Source organism: Gymnoscopelus microlampas (assembly GCF_963454915.1).
Source record: "Gymnoscopelus microlampas genome assembly, chromosome: 20".
In the NCBI taxonomy this organism is placed as follows: Eukaryota; Metazoa; Chordata; class Actinopteri; order Myctophiformes; family Myctophidae; genus Gymnoscopelus; species Gymnoscopelus microlampas.
Window position 1 is genome coordinate 39,622,070 of NC_139957.1, and position 21,253 is coordinate 39,643,322.

The 21,253-nt window shown below is 46.7% G+C and overlaps 1 protein-coding gene across 1 annotated transcript in view; it reads left to right on the forward strand.

The window, feature by feature from the left end:
* The window catches only part of LOC311035608 (AT-rich interactive domain-containing protein 1B-like), a 264,670-nt gene extending 244,014 nt beyond the window's left edge, over window positions 1-20,656 (forward strand). The window contains 9 exon segments of the mRNA XM_084043910.1: window positions 2,987-3,128; window positions 4,572-4,786; window positions 7,452-7,584; window positions 8,008-8,130; window positions 8,682-8,760; window positions 10,789-11,154; window positions 11,573-12,056; window positions 15,491-15,621; window positions 16,450-20,656. Coding sequence (XP_083900036.1) covers window positions 2,987-3,128; window positions 4,572-4,786; window positions 7,452-7,584; window positions 8,008-8,130; window positions 8,682-8,760; window positions 10,789-11,154; window positions 11,573-12,056; window positions 15,491-15,621; window positions 16,450-18,786 — 4,010 coding nt within the window. The 3' untranslated portion in view covers window positions 18,787-20,656.
* Window positions 20,657-21,253: the final 597 nt, after the last annotated feature.

The following is a 21,253-nucleotide window of genomic DNA, read 5'->3' on the forward strand; positions in this document are numbered from 1 at the left end:
TGTTAGTCTCTCTTTCTCCTTGTTTGAAATCCTTTATTAGGAAGAACCCCCTTGAGATATAGAGCATCTTGTTTTCGAGGCGGTCCTAAATACAGTAATATAAACACACTTTATATAGAGTATATATTATACAAATGTCATTAGTGTCCACGTCAGCGATTAGTATCTTGCATGTTCTTAATTATATATTATATTATAGTTAGTTAGTTATAGTTATTATGATGAGATTTAAGTCATTATTATGCAATTATTAATTATGTCTGATGTTATGGACATGTACAGGAAATCGTATAATAAAAATCACACCCTGTGTGAAGAGAGTGGTGCCTTTGATGAGCCCCGTATTGATGTTGTCATCAATGTTTGTTTATTGGACATACATACACCCGGACACACAGACAAAGTCAGATATAGGAGTGGTTGGCACCACTCAAAAAGAAAAGATGAAAATATGATATAATATATAATATTTCAGCACTTCAAATCCAGGGGTAGAAGAGGAAAATTACATACAGTGCAGCTTTAAGATTAAGATATACGTACAATGGAAGTGTCAGCAAGGATGGCAGAAATCATCAAAGATCCTAGTTACTACAACCACAGGCTGTTACTCACGGAACGTGGATCTGTAGTCACAACCAGGCAAAATAGCTTCTAACCCCCCGGACAATCAGGCACATCATCAACAACAACAATCTGGCCAGAGAAAATAAAGATACGCTTTCTAATACTCAATAAAGAACACCTTGAACATTCTCCTTGCTGGAACAAGCGAACAATCAAGTGGCGAACAATCCCCCCCCCCCCCCCACCCTCCACCCTTCACTTTCAATCGTGCCTTTGAGAATGATTCTGTTCCTCTCCTGGGTCCCACACCACCACCTCGTAGGGGTTCTGTGCAGTGTTGCCAAGTCTGCTTATTAGTAATCTCACAAGAACAGATAATGCTCTCCGCTTGAATCTGTCGGGGGGGGTTCGTCATAACGTGTACGCACTGGCCTACAAGTGGGCGTGCCTTCAGATCAGGAAGCAGGCCGCGCTTTACCCAATCAAATGTAGTGGGCGGGATTTACTGTCTGTGCTCTCGCTTCCCACTGAAAACAAATCGAAACTCATTTAGCAATAGCGTCCTCGGAGCCGACAAAACCACGGAAAGATATTCACATTTTAACTTGCTCTTTCATCATAGAAACAAGTGGGCTTATAAGCAAAACGATCCCGGTTCTCTGGGAGAAGTGGTGTTAGTGTTCTGTGTAGAAATATTGTTAGTGGGAATGAAAACATAGTCGCACCACCCGGAAGTGGAGCGGTGAAGGCAGACTAAAAACCCTGGTTTCCTTGCGCACGGGTGCACTGTTCAGCTCCCCCCAGAGCCAAGTAAAAGAGTAAAAAACAGCAGAGGGCACTGTTTTTCCTTTTTATTTGGCTTTGGGTTCCCAGATTGGCTTATTATAAGCTGCTTTGGGCTTGTTTTTCTTGCTTGTTTCTGAAGTGTAGTTGCTTATTTTGGGCTTGCTTCCTAATGTTGTTTAAACCAGTGTTTCTCAAACATTCTTATATGTCAAGGACCCCCCAAATTAATGTATTTGTATCTGGTCATTCATTGTTATTGTTTGGGCCCAGAGGATAACAACATTATTTTTGGGGGGTCTCAGCCTAAAAACTAAAAATGAACCGCGTGGTAAACTGTTACTGTTGTTTAATTCGTTTTTTTACTCTGGCAGATGTGTCTGGTTTCCAGGCCAGATACACGGTATACATTCAACTAAAGCACACGTGTGCTGTAAATAAAGCAGTGCCCCCTGGTGGTATGGTCCTCCCTGTGAACCGCACACTCACCGGGTTCATGGAACATCCTCAAACAAAAGAATGTCTTCTAACGGCGGCCAACTAAACCCACCGGAGTTCCTACACGCACACTACCCTCTGAGGAGAAACACACCTCTCTCTCTCTCTCTCTCTCTCTCTCTCTCTCTCTCTCTCTCTCTCTCTCTATCTCTCTCTCTATCTCTCTTTGTCCTCTCGGCCGCCCATTCCTTCGCTGGCTGCTCTCTAGCTCTAGCCCCGTTACGCTCCTCTCTGGGCTCTCATGGCAGCCAAGAGCCTCTTGGCTGTGGTGCGGGGCTGTGTACGGTACAGTTGTATGGTCTGGTCCTCCTTCGTACAGAACCAGAACACAACACAACTACACAACCTGCTTCCAACATCTGTTGTAGTGTTGAGTCTCATCCAGACAACTGTCTTTAACTGTCTCCATCTGGGAGTTTTTAAGAGTCTCTCTCTCTCTCTCTCTCTCTCTCTCTCTCTCTCTCTCTCTCTCTCTCTCTCTCTCTCTCTCTCTCTCTCTCTCTCTCTCTCTCTCTCTCTCTCTCTCTCTCTCTACCAGACCTAGTATCTCTAACTACTATCTCTGCTTCTCTTTTTCTCTCTTTCTCTCTCCTCTCTGCTTTTTTTTGGGGGGGTCTCTCCGTCTGTCTGTCTGTCTGTCTGTCTGTCTGTCTGTCTGTCTGTCTGTCTGTCTGTCTGTCTGTCTGTCTCTTGGTCTCTCTGTCTCTTGGTCTCTCTGTCTCTCTCTATCTCTGTCTGTCTTTGTCTCTCTCTCTCTGTCTCCCTGCCTCTCTCTCTGTCTCCCTGTCTCCCTGTGTCTGTCTCTCTCTATCTCTGTCTGTCTTTGTCTATCTCATCGTCTGTCATGTTTATCAATGCTTTGAAGACATAGTCATGGACCAGGCCTAGTATTTCTAACGTCTCTCTCTCTCTCTCTCTCTCTCTCTCTCTCTCTCTCTCTCTCTCTCTCTCTCTCTCTCTCTCTCTCTCTCTCTCTCTCTCTCTCTCTCTCTCTCTCCCTCTCTCCCTCCCTCTCTCTCTCTCTCTCTCTCTCTCTCTCTCTCTCTCTCTCCCTCTCTCCCTCTCCCCCTCTCTCCCTCTCTCCCTCTCTCCCTCCCTCCCTCTCTCCCTCTCTCTCTCTCTCTCTCTCTCTCATCAGCCCACTCGGGGGGCTCTCTCCAGGGTCCTCAGACCCCCCAGTCGTCGGGGGGCAGCTCCACCACAGAGCCAGCGGGGGACCTGAAGCCCCCCACACCGGCCACCACTCCACTGGGACAGGTCACACCGCTGCCCCCCAGCAGGTGGCAGCACAGCACACCACATGACTGATACACTGTTATTACCCCATTAAGACCTGGAATGCATCTGTGTCACTTTTTCATTTGAGATAAAAAAGCATTATTTTACACTTTGGCCATTTAAAAATAGCAGATATACAAGCTCATAGCGCGGCACCGAGTGCCGCGCTATGAGCTTGTAGATCTGCTATTTTTTTTTAAATTGTGAAAATGTGTGCAAATCTTTGAATATATATATTCTTTTAAAGCAAACATTAACTCAAATCTTTGTTCCCTGCATGGAACAAAATATTTTGAGATAGGGGTCCGCGGCCAAATTCATATCATTTTGGGGGTCCTTGACATGAAAAAGTTTGAAAACCACTGATTATAGAAACATACGTTCTTCAGAAAACTATTAGGATTTAGAAGACATTTTGCAGAATTGGAACCTCAGGCCTCAATGGGTTAAGCCTTCATACACCGTGTATCGTCTCTGTATAGGATGGAAACCTCCAAATGTCCAAAACTGTGGCTTTTTCAGGATTCAAATTCAAGCAAACAAAAAGCTTCGCAATAGTGACATTTTGATTTAGTTTTTAGTCACAGTCTTTTGAATAAAATGCCATTTAGTTTTAGTCAGATTTTAGTCATCTGTTTTTTTTTGTTTATGTCTAGTTTTAGTCTACTAAATATCATAAGATCATAGTCGACTGAAATTTATTTTAGCGGATTTTACACTTGGTTGCGTGCTGAAAATAGCCGATCTACAAGCTCACAACGCAGCATGCACAACACCCGAGTGCAACCAAACATAAAATGTCTTTTAGTTCGTCAGTGAAAAAAAGGTAGTCGACGAACATTTTTCATCATAGCTTTAGTCGCCGAAATCAACAGTGCTTCGAGCTGCGTTTTGGCTTGTAGATCTGCTACTTTTGATGCTTTTGTGTGACGCTTTAGTATGATCAAGTAGGGCGTTAATTTACGAAAAAACACAAAAGGTAAAACTATGGAGATAAGAGGTTTCTGCCCGACATCGACGATATATATGTGAGATTGTCCACTTCATTAACTCATTGGTTCTCAAAGTGGGGTCCGGGGACCCCCAGGGGTCCTTTGGCGGGGCACCATGGGGTCCCAGCTAAACGAGTTAATATAGCGTGCGTCACAATCATTTTAACCATTATTGTATACTTTGGCTATAAAAAAATTGCAGATCTACAAGCTCACAGCGCGGCACTCTGTGCCGCGCTGTGAGCTTGTAGATCTGCATTTTTTTTTGTATCGTGAAAATTTGAAAAATTTGAAAAATTGAGAACATTTCAGTCTTTGCTTCCTTTGCGTCCCTGGAACAAAATATTTTGAGATGGGGGTCCAATACATACATGCTTTTGGGGGTCCTTAACATGAAAAAGTTTGAGAACCACTGCATTAACACTCTCTCTCTCTCTCTCTCCCCCCCCCCAGGTCCAGTGTCAGTATTCAGGACCCGTTCTCGGAGGTGAGTGACCCAGCCTTCCAGAAGCGGTGCGGCACAGGAGGGGGGGCTCCTGTGCCCCCGGCGGCGGCGGCAGCGGCAGCAGCATACCAGCAGCAGCAGGGTCTGGGCATCATGCCCACCGACATGATGATGAGGATGCAGCAGTACGACGCCAAGGACCCCTTCGCTGGCATGAGGAAGAGTGAGTGTCGAGTCGACCTCCAACAGCAGCTACTGGGTGTTCCCTATAGCCTGTCTGCCTGTGTGCCTGTCTGCCTGTCTGTCTGTCTGTCTGTCTGCCTGTCTGTCTGTCTGCCTGTCTGCCTGCCTGTCTGCCTGTCTGCCTGTCTGCCTGTCTGCCTGTCTGTCTGCCTGTCTGCCTGTCTGCCTGTCTGCCTGTCTGCCTGTCTGTCTGCCTGTCTGCCTGTCTGTCTGCCTGTCTGTCTGTCTGTCTGTCTGCCTGTCTGCCTCTCTTCCTGTCTGTCTGCCTGTCTGTCTGTCTGCCTGCCTGTCTGACACTATATAGTTTCACGAGCCAGACTGGATTTTCAGAATGCTGTCTGTCATACAGTCTGGAGCAAACGGGAAGCTCTGAGAATGATCAGAGGATGAAAAGCGGCTGTGACGCCTCCTCAGTGGTGGAACAAGTACTCACATTTTTTACTTAACCCATTAAGACCTGAGGCGATTCTTAAAAATGTTTTATAAATCCTAACAGTTTTTTGAAAAAAAAACAATAAAAAAAAAAAAAGATTTTTCAAAAATAGCAGATCTACAAGCTCACAACGTGTCGCTTGGCGAGTGCGACACGTTGTGAGCTTGCAGATCTGCTATTTTCAAAGGATTTTATACATTTTGAAACTTGTGAAATGGGACATTGTGCATAATGAGTACTTTTACTTGTAGTAGCCTATTTAATTATATTTTGATGCCAGTACTACTGCTACAATGCTACTTCCACTTAAAGTACAAAATGTAAGTACTTTATCCACCACTGGCTGTTTGATCAACAACATTTTTTATTCTGGATGAAGGCTTCTTTCTTTTTTTCTGCTGTCGATTACTTTGTTTTTCCTCTTTTCTCGCTTCTTTTTATAATATGTTCAACCTCTCATCCTTCGCTCCCCGCTGAGAGAGGCGTCTGCTTTGGCCAGCTGAGGCGCTTTACTCTCCAGAACAAACAGTAGCTGCTTTCTAAAAGGATGACGGCTCCTCTGAATGCATGAGCTGAATGGATCACATGGAGATTAGCTGCTAAACAGTGATGTGTCGTTCATGATCGATTCGTTCAAAAGAACTAGTTCATTTGCCGCGAACGTGAAACTGTTACGTTCACGCGCGACGTAAAAAGAAAACTCTCCCGCGATGGTGTTTTACACACATTATAAAACATACATTAGCCACTTTAGCCCTATTTTATACTTAGGGCTATTTGAAAATAGCCGATCTACAAGCTCACAACGCGTCGCATCGCGACGCGTTGTGAGCTTGTAGATCGGCTATTTTCAAATATGTTAGTACTTTTACTTTTGGTACTTTTAAGTATATTTTGATGCCAATACTTTTGTACTTTTACTCGAGAACATTTTGAACACTAGAAAATAGCGCTACCGAACGAGAACGTGAACGAATCATTGCCGTGAACGTGAACGAAATCGTTCGTTCACTGAAATTAACCTTCTTTCCCACCACTACTGCTAAACAGCCTCAGTCTCACAACAATAGTCTTGATCAGGGCCAACACAAAGATGCAGTGATTTGTGGGGAAAGGCTGCCACCTGGTGGTTAAACTAAAGGACAGCACAAATTCTCGAGAAATAATGGTCAAATAAACCAGACCTTAGCTTAGGGTCACATGAGTTTATATTACTTATTAGGGGTGTCACAAAAATCTATAGAAGTCAGAAAAAAACTATAATCGATTGAAATCTAATCGAACTGAATCTATTTCCTTAAGATCAAAAATATTTTATTTTATTTTAGGAAGAAAACCCGGACTGTATCCGGATCTTCAAATAGTAAAATCAACAGGAAGTTGACCTTTTTATATATGTTCTATACTGTCAGAATCAGCTTAGTTTGCATTCGTTTACAGGCTGAAAAAGAGTCCGCAGAGTGGTTTTGCCGGAGAGCATAAGTCAACAAGGAGCATATTTTTGAATGATCAATTCCCAGTCAATGGAGAAATTATTTTAGATTTCTTGCCCACCTTTTTTGTTACATCATTTTTTTTCCAGAAAACCGTTAGGACTTAGACGATATATTTTAGAATCGACCTCAGGTCTAAATGGGCTAATAACGACAGATGTTAAACCTTCCATAAGGGCACAGTCACACCGCGCTTTTATTTTACCTATGGGGCGGAATCTGCCAATGCAAATGCGAGACCGGTGTCGGGTCCGCATTTTGATTTACTCGGTCTCGTCTCGGTCTCGCCAATGATTTTACTCGGTCTTAACTCGGTCTCGGACTAAGGGACTTGGGATTCTACCCCCACGAGTCCAAGTACAATGCAAATCTGGTCTCGACTCGGTCTCGCCTCCTGTCGGTCTCGACTCGGACTCGACCCCCTCCCTGGTCTTCCGGACTCGGTCTTGACTCGGACTCGCCCCCCCCCCCCTCGGACTTGGTCTTGACTTGGACTCGCTTTAGGTGGTCTCGACTACAACCCTATTATGCGTGGATTCATGGTCTTCTTGACAGCGGCCGACCATGTTTTGGTGTGACTGCGCCCTAAAGGAACTTTCATTCTTACCCATCCTAGTTGTGTCTTTGGTTTTGTTGTTTGTGTATAATTTGTCTCCATATGGTTGGGCATATTCTCCTGAGATGTGTGTCTAACCTCTATGCCCGTCCTCTCCCCTCAGTGGCAGCAGCAGAGCCCTACATGCCAGGCCAGATGCCCAGCGGTGGCATGCAGGAGATGTACAGTCGACCTCCGTCTGCCCTGGGCATGGGCCAGCGTTCCCAGTACCCGTACGGGCCAGGCTATGACAGGAGGTATGGGCACACACAAGTAACTAGTAACTAAAGTTTTCAAATAATTGTAGTGGAGTAAAAGTACAATATTTGCCTCTGAGATGTAGTGGAGTAGAAGTGAAAGTATAGACAATTGGAAATTGGTCCAGTAAAGTAAAAGTACCGCAGGATTGTACTTGAGTACAGTACTTGAGTAAATGTACTTAGTTACTTTACACCACTGCAGAGCATATTGGTGTCTAGGTGAAGTAATGTATGTTAGTTAGTTAGTTAGTTAGTACGTTAGTTTATTTCGGTCATGATTTTAAAAAAAACCAGTTGAACATACAGAATATAGTCAACAAGATAACTTTTGGCAAAAAAGGCAAAAAGGTTTGGGCTGAAGCCAAAGCTTCATCATAGTCACATCATACCGACCTTATTAATATTTAAATTCATTTTCAGACCGGACCATGTGATGGGCATGGAGGGGGGGGGCATGGGCCCCCCGGGGAGCCAGAACAACATGGGCCCTTCAAACAGCGAGAGCAGCATGTATTCACCCAACAGATACCCTGCACAACAGAGGTCTGTGTGTGTGTGTGTGTGTGTGTGTGTGTGTGTGTGTGTGTGTGTGTGTGTGTGTGTGTGTGTGTGTGTGTGTGTGTGTGTGTGTGTGTGTGTGTGTGTGTGTGTGTGTGTGTGCGTGCGTGCGTGCGTGCGTGCGTGCGTGTGTGTGTTTGCTACATTTAGTTATACTGCTTACTGTATGTTGGTATTTGAATCAGTCAGATGTAATCTCCTCTTCTCAGGCCCCCAGAGCCGTGGTAGAACATTGAAGCAGCCGTCGGCTGGTGGTCAATCTGAGAATGCAACTTGCACTTCCGCATTTAAAATATTTTCGTGGTTTGTGCGCCTGCTCAGAACTCCATGGACACGCCTTTTCAACTCAATATTCAATACTTCCGGCAGACAGACCCAATCAGAGTGCAGACCACTTAAAACTCCCGGCAGTCTTCCGGGTGCTTCAAAACGCCCACTGAGCAACTTTCATAGAAATGAATAGCTGGGGGCGGGGCAATCCGCCCTCTAGATATATTATAACTCTATGCCTCTTCTTCATGTCCTTCCTGTTGCAGATCACATGACGGCTACAGCCAGCAGTATCCAGCCATGCCGTACGGCATGCACCCGGCTGGCATGTACCCACAGCAGCAGGTGAACTGAACCCCTTTTCACCCATTCAATCCGGGAAAGCATCTGTGTTCATTTTTAGATTTCTTTGGCTATTCAAAAATAGCAGATATATAAGCTCATAGATCTGCTGTGTGTTTTCGCTCTGCGTTATATATCTGAGCTGAAAATAGCCCATCGACAAGCTTGTCGATCTGCTATTTTCTGCGGAAGCCAGGCCAGCAATGTGTCGATGTGTGTCCCTGAGCGAGACTCTTAACCAAGCCCCCAGAACCCAGAGGTTGCATTGACGCGCATTGGACATGCTGGTCATTCATAGGTACTGCAGCTTGAAACGGCCTGGGGCCACTGTACATGAACGAGCGAAAACGGATTCGACCAATGGGCTCGACTCACGAGCTTGCGCACAGGGTTGCATCATGGAGGCGACGCAAAATGTGTCATAGAAGCCCCCAAATAGGCCCCGCCCCGCCCGTCACATTTCCCAACCCGGAAAAGAAGGGGTGATTTAGGAGTATGCGCTGGCCGGGTGAGCGACTCAATGCAAGTGGATGGGCGGGGATTTCCGGTGCACTCTCTATTATTTTTAACTCTATGCTCTTAACCCACTCAATCCGGGAACGCATCTGTGCCACTCTCTCTGCATAATGAGTACTTTTACTTTTAGTATTTTAAGTATATTTTGATGCCAATACATTTGTACTGTGTTTCTATATTGCAGTATTGATACTTTTACTTGAGTAAAACATGTTTTCCACCACTGTTTCTGATCACACAAACACCATGCTCACATCAGTCTGCCTTTGACGTTATGCATCAACATGTTGTCTTCTGTCTCTCTCACACACACACACACACACACACACACACACACACACACACACACACACACACACACACACACACACACACACACACACACACACACTGGTGATGTTGCGTGGGTTCATGTTTATTCATCGTTTTATTACTTGGTGGTAAACTGATCTCACAGTGGCAACAATAACAGCAACAACAGATTTAAATCAATTACCCTAAATGAACAAGCAGAGTCTGAACACACAACACGTCAATCTTTAGAGTCAGTGTTTTGTGAAATAAATGCGTAGGCTAACGTTGTAGATGTATTAAATCTACCGACAGCTGTCATCTCCTGTGCGTGCGTGCGTGCGTGCGTGTGCGGAGACAGAGACACAGAGAGAGAGAAAAGACAAACAAGCGAACAAACTAGACAGTCAGAGGCATTGACTGTAGGCAGTATTAGTGCATTTTGATTTGGGATTATTATTATTATCATTAACTGGGAGATGTTCATAATGATATGATGACATTTTATGGATGATGGTTTTTGTACAATCCCACCTTTAACCACTTTGTTGACTAAGGTCCCCCAGGGTTCTATACTAGGTCTGCTCCTTTTTTTCCTCTACACCAAATTCCTCTACACCAAATCGCCGAAAGTAACTGATCTACAGGCTCACATGTTGTCACGCCATGTTGCAAGGCGTTGTGAGCTTATAGATCTGCTATTTTGCACAGCATAAGGACACTGTAGGGCAGGGGTCTTCAACAGGGGGTCCGGGACCCCTAGGGGGTCCTCAGAGTTACTACAGGGGGTCCACCAAATCATAGTGTGATAGGAACTTAGTTTTTTTGCATTAACCACTTGAACTCTAGCATCCCAATTCTAAGTACAACTTAAGCCGAAAATAGCAGATCTACAAGCTCACAACGCCTTGCAGCGCGAGGCGTTGTGAGCTTGTAGATCGGCTATTTTTTGGCAAAGAGAAGGGGGAAAAGAGCAGACTAAGTACAGAGTGATAGTTTACTAAGTATCAACGGTTTAAGTGGTTAAATGTCTGAAAATACACTGCAACATGAATCCAACATCTATGAACAAGCTTTTATCTGCAACACAATTTTATGCAATATGGTGGGGGTCCCTGCTTCATCTCTCTCTCAGAGAGGGGGTCCTTGGCCTGAAAACGTTGAAGACCCCTGCTGTAGGGTTCATCATGTGCTTAACTCCTATACCTCCCCGTGTCCTCACAGGGCTACAAGCGTCCCATGGAGGGCATGTACGGAGGGCCCCCGGGCAAGAGACACGAGGGGGACGCCATGTACGCCATGCAGCACGCCGGCGGCGGCCAGCAGCCCGACATGTACCACGGCCAGTACCCCCCCCACGCCGCCTACTCCGGCCCCGAGCGCAGACCCATCCAGGGCCAGTTCCCCTACCCGTACCCCCGGGACCGCATGGGCCCCGCGGGGGGGGGCCCGCCGCAGGGGGCCCAACAACAACAACACGCCATGATGAGCGGCGGTGGACCCCCCGCCCCCCCCAACCACACCGCCGACGGCCCCAACATGTGGGGGCCGTCCAGGACAGACCTGGGCTATCCGTACCCCAACCGACAGGTAGGCCACAATACCACAAGTATTACGTATAAACGTCTAATCGCAATTATTTGAGATAATCGCAATTATTATTTTTTGCATAATCGTCATAATCGTTTCCATGTTGAGAAAGATTCATACGTTTTGAAACGTCTCCGGAGATGGTGGAAATAGACGATCTACATTCTAGATTGTAGATCGTCTATTTCCACTATTTCTGGAGCTTGTGAGTGAGCTTGTAGATCTGCTATTTTCAAACATTTTAGTACTTTTACTTTTGGTGCTTTAAGTACATTTTGATACCAATACTTTTGTACTTTTACTCAAGAACATTTTGAATTCCTGACTTTAACTTGTAACAGAGTACTTCTACATTGCGGTATCGGTACTTTTACTTAAGTAAAACATTTGAGTACTTTTTCCACCACTCTGCCGACAGGGGGCGCCGCCGCCGTCGCAGATGCCGCCGTACGGCCCCCTGTGTCGGGACGACATGGACGGCAGGGCGGGGCAGGAGCAGTGGCATCATCGCCAGTCTCCCTACATGTCGTCGTCGGGGGGCACCATGCCCGTACCCCTGTCCTCGCGCCAGCCCCCCTCCTCCTCGCCCCACCACTACCCGCCCAACTCCTCCATGGCCAACCACCTGCCCCGGGCGCCCAGCCCGGGCGCCTTCCAGCGTTCCCTGGAGGCGCGGCTGTCGCCCAGCAAAGCCTTGATGGGGGGGCCCTTCATGTCCCCCATCATGAAGATGCCCAAGCCGGGCATGATGCCCATGATGCCAGGCTCGCAGGGCGGCGGCGGCGGGGGGCACCTGCAGTTCCCACCCAACCTGAGGAGGGACCTGAACTACCCTCTGGGCTCCGTGGAGGCCACCATGCCCCTGATGAAGCCCCGACGCAAGGTCACCTCCAAGGACACCGGTGAGAGATGTACTCATTATGGAATATGATTATTATTATTGTTATATATATATTTTTTGGGGGGGCTTTTATGCCTTTATTATAGATAGGACAGTAGGCTGACAGGAAATGGGCCGGGGAGAGAGAGAGTTGGGGAATGACGCGCAGGAAAGGCCGTCGGGATCGGGATTCAAACCCGCGACAAGCTGTCAGCCAGCGGTCCAGGCCGGAATAGGATTATTATCATTGATGTAATAATAAAAATGAAAATAATATAATAGTAATTATTATTATTATTATCTATGATATCAGTCGTTGATGACATTTCTATCTATATATACAATTTGAATCCTGCGCCATGTCGGTTGTCAGTATGTTTGTCAGTATGTTTGTCAGTATGTTGTATGTACGTTGCATCACTCCGAATATGGACACAACGCCAGTGTGACGTAATCTCACGACAGCATGACATCACGCATGACATCACATCCTACCTATAAATTCTAGGATGCCGTCAGATCGCACCAGTTCGACGGCTTCCATAGTGGGTTTTGGTCATTGGAGAGGTGATGCACGTCACCTCTTTCTGAAGTGGGTACTTTCAAAGCCTGCCGTGGATTTAGGAGAGCACAAAACTCTCTCTCACACTGTGAGGTGCCTGTAAGGTGGCACTGCAAAGTGAACGACGCGTCACGCTAGACGTTCGGGACTTACAGTATGATTCCAAATTTGGGCAAGGTTTCAGCGTGATCCGAGCACCATTGACTTTGACTGAAAATGTAAGTTAAATGTTTAAAATGTGAAATTAGCCGAGGTACTTCTTGGTGCCGATCGGCCCAGCGGTTTGAGAGATTCTCTCCGGACACACAGACTAACCCGCTGTAACCCAACAGTTGGGTTTGGGAACCACCAGGGTTCCCAATGGACCCTATTACGGCTTTGTAACTCTGTACGGTATACATTTGGTTCCATTTTGTACACTCAGAGTTAAATTAACAGTTTTTAGATTGGGTGTCCAATCTAACTAAACCCTTTTATAGACTGCGAGAGCCACGTCGTAAAAGAAAAAAAAAACACTGTTTCAACAGCCGAGTATAAAGGTACAAGACCAGCCCTAGTATTATCTGACTGCTGGAAAGGGGAGCTGAACCCCCCCCCCCCCCACCACCACCATCTTCCCCCCAAAACTTTGTATTCCTGGTGGAGATGAACCAAAGTGGAACTATAGTTCAGTGAGCGTGCAGCAGTAGAAAGTAGGACACATTTAATGGCTGAACGTGTAGCTGTGATTTTAACCCATTCAATCCGGGAACACATCTGTGTCATTTTAGATTTGAGATAAAAAACATTATTTTATACTTTGGCTATTCAAACATAGCAGATATACTTGGAAATCTGCAACGTTTTTTTAAATCGTAAACATTTGTGCAAATCTTTGAATATATATTTTTAAAGCGAACATTTGTTACTCAAATCTTTGCTTCTGGGGGTCCCTGGAAAAGAAAAAATTCGGATGGGGGTCCGCGGCCAAATCCATATAATGTTGGGGTCCTTGACATGAAAAAGTTTGAGAACCACTGATTATAGCAACATTGTTTTTTTGTTTTTTTTTACAAAATATTTTATATTAAAAAATATATATATTCAAAGATTTTCACAAATGTTCACGATTTTTCAAAAATAGCAGATCTATATAATAGCCCAAAGAAATCTTAAAATGACACAGACGCTTTCCCGGTTGTAATGGGTTAACCTGGTGTAGACGTAGATGTCATGCAGCAGGAGGCAGATATAGATATTTTCATAGTTTGTAGATATTTGGTTGAAAGGGGGGAGTTGCTGCTGCTGCCGCTTCAAACTTGTGTTATCAACGAGGGGCTCGGCTCTGGGTGAATATCTCAGAATAGAAGCGTGTCTGGAGAGAAGTGTCTGGATGGAACTGTCTGGAACGCAGGGGTTATGAAGTGGGGGCCCAATTTGGATAAGATAGGAAAAACTATATCGGTGCTGTTGGGCTTCAGAAACCTCTCATCTCCATATTTTAACTTTTTGTGTTTTTTTTGTAAATCAACGCTCTACTTGATCATACTACAGCGTCACACAAAAGTATCAAAAGTAGCAGATCTACAAAAAAAACATTCATTCACAACATTATTGGGCCAGTTTAACCAGTTTACTGGCATCCCTATTTTGGGCATTTCATTCTTGTCAAAACTTTTTAATATAAAATAAAGAAATAGCGATCTACAAGCTCAAAACGTGTCGTATTGTGATGTGTTGTGAGCTTGTGGATCTGCCATTTATGTTATTTTTGCTATTTTCTTTTAAGCCATTTCACAACGCATTCTCACTTCCACTTGCAAACGGGTGACTTCTTGGAAGAAGTCAAATGTTTCACTGCAAAGGGGGGGGGGGGGGGACAGTACATGTTGACTATGGGGGGGTATGAGCAGACTTCGCAACTGATAGATTGCTTTATCATTTTACAAACACCTTAGGCTCAGATCACACATTGGAATAAGATAGACACAGACACAGTCGGAGATCTCCGTCATATTTTACTTGGTACCAAGGAGCCAATGTCCAGCTTTACCTGAATCATTTCTGGAGTACAAATACTTTTACATTGGTTTATATAGCAACATGAGAAGGAGATACAGTTAAGCAGGAGGCAGGGCTTAGGAAGTACTCAAAAGTATTAGACTACTGTGAGTACTCAGTACTTGAAGTTAGCAGGCAGAGCAGAGGAGGAGAGACACAGACAGCTTAGAGATAAGGAAACTATGTAAACATCTGTAGCGTACAGGAGCTTTGTAACAATAACAAACCTTCCAATATTGGCCTTTAACTCTCTCCTCCTCTCAGCACAAGCATAATAGAAATGAACATTTATGCATTAATTATATGAACACAACATTATATAAAACTGAGAATCGGCTCCGTCATTTCCTCCTCTTGATCAAATAATTAATATACATATTCTTCTTGTTTTCACCTTTTTCAGTGGCCTTGGGACTTAAGCTATCCATCTATCTCAGCTCTAGTCATGGCATAAGACAAAGTTTGTCATTGTTGATCACATGATGAGAATTATAGAATGTCACTTGATATGGTCATTAATGAATGTTCCCCCCAGAATAGGGATGTGAGTGTTCAAGTGGTTAATGTAAAAATAAAAAATATTAAAGTCCTTATAACACAAAGATTGTGCAGTGCCACGTCACAGATCTAAGCGAGAACGCAGGCGTTATGTCACGCCCCGTGTGAAGATCATGAGACCTGAACCCTGGCCTTCTATTGTAAAATAAATGACATGTAAACACTGACCTCATCTAACTCTGTTTAACACAAGTATGGTCGTAGGGACAAGAAGCTAACGTATTGATGTAACCATATGTTGGATGTGTATTATTGAAGCATGTGGTGTGTGTGTCCATCCATCCCTGTGAATGCAGGGACTCCGGAAGCATGGCGTGTGATGATGTCACTGAAGTCAGGCCTGTTAGCAGAGAGCACATGGGCCCTGGACACCATCAACATCCTGCTGTATGACGACAGCACTGTGGCCTCCTTCAGCCTCTCCCAGGTAACAGCTACAACACACACACACACACACACGCGTAAAAACTAATGTTATGTTTCCGGACGTACTGAGCAAACTCTGCACTCATCTCACGTATTAAAAACAGCATTCCATCGTTTCAGCTGCAGTTTTCCTCCCAGTGTGGATGAAGAATAGGCTTTGAACGTGTACCATGACCTCTCTTTCTTTAAATATAATACTCCTTGGTTTCTTTCCCAAACCAGTTGTCAGCAAAACCCCCCAAAGCGCGGAGGGATTTGCTCGTTTACTCGCTAGGCTGCTCGGCTCGCTTGAGCACACCTCAATAAGAGCCTCAAACGCACCAAAACTAGTGCTCATCAAAATAACTGGTTTGGGAATCGCTTATATCAGGAGTGTCTAAACTGTTTTCAAAAGGCATACCATATCATAGGGCATATATCATAGACAAATTTGAAAATATGAAAATGTATTAGGGTTAGGGTTTAAGACTGTACAAAAACTGTACAGAAATGCGTAGGATTAGGGTTTGATCCCTTTTGTTTAGACTAATGGAACCAAATGCCAAATACCATTTGGTACAGTATCAAACTGTACCAAATGGTATTTGGCATTTGGTTCCATTTGTACAGTCTCTGAGTTACATTAATGCTGAGGATATTAGTGTACAGTAGATTGGGGTCCCCAGATTGTATCAAAAATCATATCAAATGGTCTCATAATTACAAACCAGTTTGACACTGTGTGTGTGTGTGTGTGTGTGTGTGTGTGTGTGTGTGTGTGTGTGTGTGTGTGTGTGTGTGTGTGTGTGTGTGTGTGTGTGTGTGTGCGTTCGTGTGCTCGTTCGTGCAGCTGCCTGGTTTCCTGGAGCTCATCGTTGAGTATTTCCGCCGCTGTCTGATCGAGATCTTCGGCATCCTGGAGGAGTACGAGGTGGGGACCCCCACTACCGCCGGCACCCTGAAAAGCCTTCCGCCGGGCGACACCTCCTCCTCTGGCGAGAAGCCAGAGGACCCCGACCCTGAAACGGATCACGAGGTCCCGCCAGAGACCCGGTCCCAAGACGTGGGGGCGGAGCAGAAGATGGAGGAGGAGGGGCAAGCGGGCAGCGGTGACAGAGAGGAAGAAGCTCCGCCCCCCGTCGTGGCCGAGTCGACGCCGGAGGACACGACGGAGGAAAAGAAAGAGGAGGCAGAGCGGGTGGAGGTGAAGACGGAGGAAGAGGAGAGGGAGGAAGAGCAGGGAGAGACGGTGAAGGAGGAGGAGAGAGAGGAGAGCGGAAAAGAAGAGTTGACCACGGAGATTAAAGAGGAGCGTGTCGACCAGACGATGGAGGCGGCCGTGGAGCCCATCAGGCCCAAACAGGACCAGACCATGGAGGTGGAGCCCAGGCCCAAACAGGACCAGACCATGGAGGTGGAGCCCATCAGGCCCAAACGGGACCAGACCATGGAGGTGGAGCCCATCAGGCCCAAACGGGACCAGACCATGGAGGTGGAGATCAGGTCCAAACAGGACCAGACCATGGAGCCCATCAGGCCCAAACAGGACCAGACCATGGAAGTGGAGCCCATCAGGCCCAAACAGGACCAGACGGTGGAGCCCATCAGGCCCAAACAGGACCAGACGGTGGAGCCCATCAGGCCCAAACAGGACCAGACGGTGGAGCCCATCAGGCCCAAACAGGACCAGACGGTGGAGCCCATCAGGCCCAAACAGGACCAGACAATGGAGCCCATCAGGCCCAAACAGGACCAGACGATGGAGGCGGCCGTGGAGCCCATCAGGCCCAAACAGGCCAGTAAATACGACCGACTGCCCATCAAGATCGTCCACAAAGACGACCTGATGGAGGACATGACGGAGCACCTGGGTCACGTGACCCGGTTCACCAGCGGGCTACTCCACTGGCAGGCGGGCGGGGGCGACTCCACCGCTCACATCCAGACGCACTTTGAACCCCGGCGGGGAGAAGCGGCCGCCACAGAGGGGCGGACGGGACGGAGCGCCGGGTGTCGAGGGGAAACGACGGACGGAGGGGAGGATCATCAGACGCGAACGCGCCTCACCGCCACCATCGACGACGTGCTGTGCGCCCGGGTCGACGCCCTCTCCCACAACCACCCCGCCCGCTCGCTGCCCTCCTACCCCTTCAGGGTGCACCCGGACGGCGAGCCGGACGGCATCACCCTGCTGGAGGACGAGCCGCGCTGCGCGGACGAGACGCCACTGTGCGCCGCGGCGCCGTGGCAGGACTCCCTGGCCAAGCGCTGCCTCTGCGTCTCCAACATCGTGCGGAGCCTCTCGTTCGTCCCCGGGAACGACGGCGACATGTCCCGCCACCCGGCCCTGGTGCTCCTCCTGGGCCGGCTGCTGCTGCTGCACCACCGGCACCCCGAGAGGAACCGCTCGGCCCCCGGCTTCGGCGGTGACGGCGAGCGGCGGGGCCTCTCGCACGGCGCCGAGGACGAGTGGTGGTGGGACTGTCTGAGCGCGCTCAGGGAGAACGCCATGGTGACCCTGGCCAACGTCTCGGGCCAGCTGGACCTGTCTTCGTACCCGGACACCGTCTGCCTGCCCCTGCTGGACGGCCTGCTCCACTGGATGGTGTGCCCGTCGGCCGAGGCCCAGGACCCCTTCCCCTCGGTGCCGCCGCACTCAGCGCTCACCCCGCAGCGGCTGGCGCTGGAGTGCCTCTGCAAGCTGAGCATCCAGGACGGCAACGTGGACCTGCTGCTGGCCACCCCGCCGCTCAGCCGCCAGGACAAGCTGTTCTCCGTGCTGGTGCGCCTGGTGGGCCGGCGCAAGGCCCAGGTGTACCGGGAGATGGCGGTGGCCGTGCTCTCGCACCTGGCGCAAGGGGACGCGGCGGCGGCGCGCGCCATCGCCGCGCAGAAGGGCGCCGTGGGCAACCTGGTGGGCTTCCTGGAGGACGGCATCGGCATGACGCAGTACCAGCAGAACCCGCACAGCCTGCTGCACCTGGGCCACGCCCCCATGGACCCGCCCAGCGTCGGCATGATGTGCCGGGCGGCCAAGGCCCTGCTGGCCATGTCCAAGGTGGAGGAGAACAAGGCGGAGTTTGTGTTGTACGAGAGCAGACTGCTGGACATCTCCATCTCCTCCGTGCTGCACTCGGGGGTCGTGGCCATTATCTGTCAAGTACTCTTCCACTTTGGGAAGTTATGACAGCAGGACATTGTAGCCTGATTTACGCTTTGTCGTAGGACTGTGTCGCGCGCTAGGAAACGGCTGATTAAACAAGCTCACAAAATAAACAATCTATCCGACGCCGTTGTGAGCTTGTCGATCGACTGTTTCCCCACGCGTGACACTGTCGTACTACGGAGCGTAACGAAGGTTACGAAGGCAACCACGGTTATGTGACCCGGTTGGATCACTCCAACGTGGGTATCCCTCCGCCGCGGAGTGATACCCACATTGGAGCGATCCAATGCGGGGAAACATAACTTAGGCGTGAGACAGACAAGTTATTACTGCGGTTTTCTATTTTTATTTAAATCGAAAGAAAATGTTTGTTTTTTATAAGATATCCACATATAGAAAAATAAAATAAAAAATCTATATATGTATAGCTCCTGGGCCCCGGTACAAATTTGGTTTTGGGATTTCAAAGCTAATTTTAATACAAATATTTAATAACTGCTGTCGTTGGATTGCTCTAGTTTTTTGGGATATTTTGTTGTTTCGTCTTTTTTCTGTTTTGTTCTGGTTTTGTTTACGTTTCTCAGCCAAAGCTGCCCCAGATGTTGGTGCTGATCCATGTGGTTCCTTTGAGTCCTCTGATGAAATGTCTTGGGTTTTATAAACGCTAATAATATGCTCATCGCCGTTTTGTTATGGAGAGTATTTATTTAAATTGTGACATTGTACAGTAGTTAAAAAACAGAAGAAGAAGAAAAACTTTTTGCCACCAGTTCTGGGAAGAAGGAAAAAAAATACCACTGACTTTTTAAAGCGATTAAATGTATATGTCTCCATCGCTGGAAGATAAATTGTGCAATAGGACTAGACCAAGTTGTCCCTTTTGAGAACAACGCTCTAAAAAGAACTCTTCAAATACACCTGCAGTACGTGTCGTAGACCACCGGGAGGCAGTGTTGCACCAGCCAATCAGCATTGTGGGAGAAGACATCTCTTTTAAGACCTGAGGCCGATTCTACAAATGCCTTCTAAATCAGTAGTTCTCACCCTTTCGAGATTTTTACAAAAAAAATGTTCAAAAATAGCAGATGTGAAGTGACGCGCTGTGATCTTGTATATCTGCTGTTTTTGAATAGCCAATGCAAAAATCTAAAATTACACAGATTCTTTCCTGGTTTTAATGGGTTAAAACAATTGACTAATTATCAATCATAGCCTCAATGACTTTCACAAATGACCTTTGCGTTTCCTAAGCCCTCGTGTTATGTCTGTATTTTTTCATCACTATGTATATATACAGTTGTACATTGGACACACACGGTTATTTCAGCCTCACAATCAAGAATATAAGGAGATCGATCGGGAACCTTCTGCCTATTATTAAAAAGAAAAATGCTTTTATTATTGGTAAGATTTGTTATTGTTATTATACATATTTTGTTATTGGGGTCAAATATTTGAACAATGGCAGATATAACAGATGTTTCGATGTAAAGACAAAAAGAATCCTGTATGCATTGTATTATAGCTGGAAAAACAATCGCTTTGGTAATCAAATGTGGAAGTGCCAGGGTGGGAGGGAGGTGGTGACATATAGAGCCTGAAAAACATCTCACTTCTTTAATGTCCTCCATTCATGTTAATGGGTGTATTTTTTGTTTTTTACCTAGAACATGCTCAAAGGCAAAAAAAAAACTCTGAAAAAGAATCAACGTGTCCTGAAGCTCATTGTAAAATCTGCCTTTTTTTTCGTACGACAGTGTCTCTTTTATCCAGTATTCATATTTATACTCTGTGCTGCACACACATGTCACAAATAAATGTACAAAATGAACATTGTTAAGCACCGGGACGTTGCATTGTGTCCAGACAATCTTAGACCAATAAAACAAACATCGACTGCTTATACCGGGACTGTTTACTCATTTTATAGAAATAATTGCTTTAATTTAGGTCAGTGTTTTCTTTATAATTCGATTACGACAAACGTTTGTTCCAGCACACAGCTTACTTTAGGTTTCGGATGTGCACTTTTTTGACTGCATGTGTGTGTACACACACAGTCCTATTAGACAGCCCTCAAAAAATGGGTGTGCTCTTCCATTTATATATATACCCCGACCCAGGAAAGAGAGCGTTATATTTTATCAGACCATTGAATGGGCGAAGTAGGCGACATAATGACCTACCCGCGATCTATCAGACCATTCATTGGGTGTAATCAGGACATACTGACCTACCGACGGAGATGACTTAAATAAAGTAAAGTTTCGGTTTCGGACCGCGACGGAGGCGCGCAGTCGCAAGCGAACTGAAGCCACGAGAGGCACCACCGGGCGAGGTAAAGCGAGCGAGTTGCCGTGCCGAACGTTGCAACGTTTTCGCTTGAGCCTACTCGGCGCTGTCGGAGTTATGTACCGATAGGCACAGAATGGTAAATCATGTTGTGGGGACTGCTCTGCGTCCGGGTATGGTCAACAGTGTCTCCTGA